The sequence below is a fragment of the Rosa rugosa genome, chromosome 1 (genome assembly GCF_958449725.1).
Source record: "Rosa rugosa chromosome 1, drRosRugo1.1, whole genome shotgun sequence".
Classification (NCBI taxonomy): Eukaryota; Viridiplantae; Streptophyta; class Magnoliopsida; order Rosales; family Rosaceae; genus Rosa; species Rosa rugosa.
In genome coordinates this window covers 64,732,392-64,738,844 of record NC_084820.1, presented here as the reverse complement: position 1 = coordinate 64,738,844, position 6,453 = coordinate 64,732,392, and the positions used below count along the sequence as shown (strand labels likewise).

General features: G+C 40.6%; 1 protein-coding gene and 1 long non-coding RNA gene across 2 annotated transcripts; one reads left to right on the top strand and one right to left on the bottom strand.

Moving 5' to 3' along the window:
- Window positions 1-244: 244 nt before the first annotated feature.
- Window positions 245-1,152, top strand: LOC133733010 (uncharacterized). The gene has a single exon (XM_062160618.1). The coding sequence runs from the start codon at window positions 487-489 to the stop codon at window positions 1,150-1,152; it is 666 nt and encodes a 221-aa protein (XP_062016602.1). The 5' UTR covers window positions 245-486.
- Window positions 1,153-4,094: 2,942 nt separating this feature from the next.
- LOC133726128 (uncharacterized) lies at window positions 4,095-4,733 on the bottom strand. Its single transcript, XR_009854657.1, has 2 exons — window positions 4,620-4,733; window positions 4,095-4,495 (listed from the first exon to the last, which is right to left on the bottom strand). It is a non-coding gene; the product is annotated as an uncharacterized LOC133726128 (long non-coding RNA).
- Between the last annotated feature and the right edge of the window lie 1,720 nt (window positions 4,734-6,453).

The window sequence follows — 6,453 nt, the reverse complement described above, 5'->3', positions numbered from 1 at the left end:
GTGGACAAGTTATATTGAGTGACGGTGAGCACGTGTGACCATCGCTGAAACCAAACAGGTGGGTAACTGTCACACCCTAACCCAGAAATCTGCACACTTTTTTTTTCTTTTTTCAGAGTAAGGGTGTGAATAACTTTTAATTGTCAAAGATAAGAAACACTTTGGCAAATAAAAACTATATTGAAAAAAATGAGAATCAGATGTGACTTGTTTGTTGAACTTAGGGCTGGGCTCGGGTCGGGCCGGGCCCGAAAATTAGTGAGACCGAGACCGAACCCGAAACTGTCGGTTCGGGCCGGTTCGGTCTTTTTGTAAACTGAAAACCGACAGAAACCGAACCCATTCGGGCCGGTTCGGTTTTCGGGCTTTTTCGGCTGCAGATCAAATCTACATTAAAAACAATCTCTCCTTTCTCTGCGGATCAATTCTTTCACACCCAGCAGGGGAACAAGAATTTCATTCAATTTCTCCCACCACCAATCCTTTATGATTCTTCCTTTTCATAAAAACAACCACAACCCAATCAGAATTTTGATTCCCACCCAAGATTGGCCTTCACTTTTCACCCACAGGGCATCTTTGTTTTTTCTCCTATTAATCTTGGCTCTCTCCTCCTCCTTCCCCATTGAAGCCATGAAGGTCCATCCAATCCCCAAGAGGCGCAACATCTCCATCCAGTACCATTCAAGAAGCCCACTCTCTGAAGCCCAGGCCCTCCTCGGTCTCACCCACAAGAAGCTCCACCGCCTCCCCCATGTCTTCAGCCGCGTCCTCGAGCTCCCTTTCCGCTCCGACGCCGACGTCCTCATCGAGGAGAACCCCGACTGCTTCCACTTCGTCGTCGAAACCGAGAGCTTCGGCCACGACGTCAGGACCCACACCGTCAAAATCCACCCCGGGGTGACCAAGATTGTCGTCAGGGAAAGAGGGTCCGCGGCGGAGCTGACGTTGGACGAGCTGGAGCTGGACATGTGGAGGTTCCTCCTGCCGGAGTCGACCCGGACGGAGCTGGCCAGGGCGGTTTTTGTCGACGGGGAGCTCATTGTGACGGTGCAGAAGATGGAGGGGATGGAGAATTCGGAGGGCGGAGATGGTGGGGAGGTTTGGGGCGGTGGTGGTGGGAATGGGAATGGGGGTTCAGAGGAGGTATAGGAAATCGGCTTGTGCTTGTACATTTCAGCTGCAAATCTGGGTTTTCAGATTTTGATATTTTGGGGCTGAGATCGTCGATACCATCGAGAGAGGGACTGAGGGAGTGAGGGAGGCTAGGTTGATTTAGACGACTGGTGTGACTCGTGTGAGTATTTTAGACTTTTAGGTTGTTTATTTTTTATTATTTAATATTTAACATATTATTATAACACCCAATTATGGAGCGACATGTGGCAACTGCTACAGTATTCGGTTCGGTTCGGGCTTTCGGGCCCTGAAAAAATGAAGACCGAGACAGAACCGAAAATATGTATTCGGGTCGGGCTTCAGACCGAACCGAAAATTTCTATACTAAAACCGAACCGAATCGGGCTTTTTTCCTCGGTTCGGGTCGGGTTCTCGGTCTTTCGGGTCCGGACGCCCAGCCCTAGTTGAACTCTTTATTACATAAGTAAGTACTTACAAGAGAAACAAAAGCAAGCTTAGAAAATAAGCTTTATTGTACAAAGATAAACCAAAACAGTAAACTAAAAATTTATTTCTCCTTCTACATCCAGATTTCCAGAAATTAAGCTCTAATCCTCAAGAGTATGATCTGCACAATATCATAAAAGGGGTGAGCTTAAAGCTCAGTAGAGCAAACCTCATGCATATAATTAGTGATGGTGCAAGATAGAAAATAACTCCTTATACTCCAGTTGTTAGTAATCTTGTACTAATCTCGGTCACCAGTGTCTTCTTGCCAAACAATAGATCGTTTTATCAATAATAATTGAAGGGGCTTCCCCCCCCCCCCTGAAGTGTATATACCATTGGTTGACATTGCTGGTCCCTTACGAGTATTAGACTCAACTACACAACCATTTTCACTCTTTCTTCAAGCTAGGATTAGATAAAACAACATGATGATGAACTAAGCATATATGTTACACAGCATAAACATTCTGATCAGCAGCAAATATCACTCAAAATCATATGAATAGACCTATATAATCAAACTTGAGGTTCCCCAAAACTTCCCCTACCTTAAACCTGATTTAGTAAAGCTGAGACTTTGTTTCCAGACCTCTAAAGACTTGTCTCCGGACCCTGCTATTTTCATATTCTCTAAATTGTTTTTCTGCTCTCTTTTCTAACTTGTGTTTCTTACTGCAGGTAAAGGCCTCTTTTATACTAGAAGATGTAATAATTAGAACCTATAGGTAGACTAGCCACCTCCTGTTTAGCTTAGTCAGTTAGATAAACACTGGGAGCAGCTTACTGCCAGCTCCTACTTAGAAAAATCATCTGAAGATTATCCCAAACTGCCAGCTCCTGCTTTGAGCTTGTTGCCCACGTTTTAAGCTGCTCTAAGAGCAGCCACTTGCTGCACACAATTTAACTTTATGTCTGCAGGCTCTTAATTGTGGTTAGAAGTGTGTAACCATGTGTTTTCAACAAGCTACTAGGTGACACAGCAGCTAAATAAAACAAAATAACATTCCATATTTTTTTTTCTTCTTCTAATATGTTTCTGTGCATGCGTTGCAGGTTTTAACAGAACTTCCAGCTAAAGAAAACTCAAGAAGAAAGAGCATAATAAGCTAAGCATTTGCTGGAAATTTTGGTACATTTGCAAAAAGTAATGGCAGCAAGTCAAGGAAGCTATAATTTCAAATCATGAACAAGAAATTGATGTAATGTGGCTTATGGAAACATGTATTAACATAGATATAATACTTTGCAGATAGCTATGTATGTCTCCTTCTTGAAACCAAGCACAAATTGTAGTATCTCTTTTCTTTTGGTATTTGACCCTTCTTTTTTTCTTTTTTTTTTTGAATAATTGACCCCTTCTTTTACTAAAACAAATAAGTATCTAGCTATAACATAATTTAGTAGTGGTAAACTAGACTTTTATTAACTTAAGTCAACAGCCAAGTCAAGTCTTTACAGTAACCCGCTCTCATACCATGATAAAGTAATCTGGGTTCACATCCAAAGCCAATTGGCAATGGATGGAGTGGCCCAAATCCTTATAAACCCATAAGCAAAGTTATATTTTTCCAATGTAGGAGTTATATTTATACACATTCTCAACAGGAACAGTCCATCTCTTTCCTCTGTTTGTTTCTTGCTCTGTTTTCCTTTGTTTAGTGAGAAGGTCACAATCTCAAAATATACGAGAGCTGTTCAAGACCTGGTAGTAGTAGATCAATAAGAGCTAAATTAATGTGTACGGTTTCTTAGATTGTAAACATAATTGCTGCACTCATTTATTGTTGTGAAACGAATGCTCAGGAGTCAAGTAATGGCAGTTCGAAACAGTTTCGGGAAAAAAATTGGGATGGGAAGTTGTAATAGTAAAAGAAAATTGATAGATTGAAACTCTGGGTCTCCGACTTGTTGAGCACCCAATTCCGGGGAGCAAATGACTTTGTAGCACTGCGACGAATGTTACACATAAATCGCTTCCACTACGAGTTTCATAAATTCAACTCCCTATTATTTTTATGATTAGAATGGATGAAATATGAAAGGGGTGACATCAACAATATTTTTGGAATAGCGGTGTGAATTGTGAAGAAGTTAATTAGTACCAGATGTCTAGCGGATGTGATTTCACAGAGAGATCGATGGAACTGCAGTACAGATATATGTTACCTGCTATATCTAGAGAGTATTTTCTTACTAGACAAATGATCTATACCATTTTTGCCCATCTTCATGGTGTATATATAAAGTTTTTGATCATCGATACGTGAGAGATGAACTTATGTATTCATTGAGAGATGAACTTATGTATTCATTGAATACGAATCAAAATAAGTCTAATGGAGTACAATAGAAAGCCTATGAGTTGGCAACTTTGTGACATACGATTATGAGTTGGTCATTATCCTATTGACATCTAGTAAGTTAAATACTTCTAAAGGTTAGCGGACAAGTTGCTGTAGAGACCATTGCATTATAAGACCAACAGTGGCTATTGAAAGGCAATTACCATTTATTAAACAAAATTAACAAGTAGGGGAAAACAATGCCTTTTTTTTTTTTGGTATGAGAAAACAATGCTTTGAGTGAGGTGATAGAAGCTCAGCTAGCCCATCCTTTTTATTCATACAATCATTTGTCCTCAACTGAACGTATATGAGAATGTACGCAGTAACTCACTTCGGAGCACCATCAGTACAGAGCCATTGACCCACAAAGAAGCCGTCGCAATTGATATTAGGGTTAATGGAAAGGAAGGCATCGAGACTCAGTTTGAACGTTTGAGCGACACTAGTGCAAGTATCACCTTCCTCTGCACCATAAACAGAATTACAGACCAGCGAGGAAGTCTTCTTCTCCGCAAATCCTACTGCATGCATGTAGCGTTGTATGTATTAGATAAAGCGGACGGAAAATGAAGATTCATATACTGAAGAAAATGTCAATGATACAAATGATAAAAATTACTAACTATGAAGATGAAAACTTCTTACCAGCAAATCGTTTACTCTCAGCTACTGAAATCAGGACAAGAAGAGAGACAACTAGAAGTAGAACCAAGTTAGCCCTAGCCATATCTTTCTTCTTCTTTTGAAGTAAAGATTATATAGAACAAAAAAAAAAAAAAAAAATATATATATATATATATATATAGAGGAACATTGGAAACTTTGGTTCATTGGCCGGCATGTTTTACAACATTGGATCGCCATGGCTTATTACATGGGTAATTTTGCATTGGAATGCTCGATATTGCCGGCTGTGATGGGTAGAATTTTGGTGTGGATAGTGATCGACATATATATCAGGCAGCCCTTCAACAGTTGCATACGACTATTCTATAAGCGAGGATTTAGACACAAATTTTATCAGTATTAAATTTCTAAACAAAACTCTGGGAACCTGAGGGGTGCCAAGTGAGTCAGCCATCTCTGGCAACTGATTCCCGGATGCCTCCAATCTGTATACTTATTTAATATTTAGAGATACGATATGTTTTTTTTTTTTTTTTTGTGAAACCAAATGAAATGTAAATTGACTTAACGGTTATCCTGCAATTCTTATCTATTGTCCCTTTCTCATAACCCAAGATTTGATAGGCTGGAAATTGAACTTTTCCTGATCTTTATTCAAATATGCTTTATTTGCCTAGAAGTTTTCGAATTTTTTTTTTTGGTCCAAATACACAACTTATTTAACCATTGGAAGGACTAATAAATTAAGAACGGTGTTCTATCTTTTGGCAATGTAGCAAAGCAACCAACCTCAAACGTACATGCAAAAAGAATTCTTCTTTATGCTGCAGCTAATTATTCTGACCCGACCAGCAACACAAAGCCATTGACCGACAAAGATACGGTTGCCCTTGACGTTAGGATTTATTGAACAGAAGAAATCAGAATCGAGATTGAACTCCGCGATAACCAGTTCCATGCTTGCATGTATATATCTTAGTCGGAGAATTCTTGGATACCTTAGTGTTTGCCATACCCGCATTTTGTTAAATATTTTGGACCATTGGATTAGTAATATATCCAATGGTTCAAAATATTTAACAAATTGGTAACTTTTTTTTTTTTTGAAAAAGAAGTTGATTTCATTAGATCAACAGCCAATAGGCTAGAGTCTACCATAACTTACATAAGCAAACCTCGGCAAGAAAATCCGAACTAAACTATCTAAGCTAGAGCAGATCATTAAAATCTCTGGGACGCTCACATTTAAGCGAGCCTATACAAGAATAGAACAAACCTCGCCTCCTACGGAAAGGAAATCATTCAACTAACCCTAACTTGCCAATCACGCAATTGTGGTACAAACTAGAAACTAGAAACGTCATAGAAGACTCATAGAAGCTTGTCCCCGCTCACATAGGCTCATACCCGATAGAAATAAATTAGTAAATGACAAGCTCCTTCCCTTTCGAGTTGGAGCTCATCATACCAGTAGATACCCTCTTCACTTCCTCCTTCTTGGAGGCTTTTTTCATAGAGACCAAGGACTTCTGCCCCAGCAGCCCGAAATTGAGCCCAGGCCCAAATCCAATCCCACAAGGGAGACCTAGCAGGAGCCCAGATCCTCTTCTACAGCTCCGACTCCACCACTGCCATCAATTCCGGCGGCCTTCCTACCCACAGCATCAAAACGTCCACCGACGTCTGGGCAGCTGGCTGGAGATCGCCGTGAGCCGCCACCTCAAATCCACAGCCCTCAAGGAACAACCTCGAACGACGTCTCAGAACGACGACACCCAGATCGAAACACCAGTCTACACATCCCAGCCACCGGCCTCTTCTACTGCCGCGCTCAGAGTCGACAACCACCGTA

Coding starts and splice junctions, on each gene's coding strand:
- LOC133733010 (XM_062160618.1), top strand. CDS start 487: ATGATTCTTCCTTTTCATAAAAACAACCACAACCCAATCAGAATTTTG.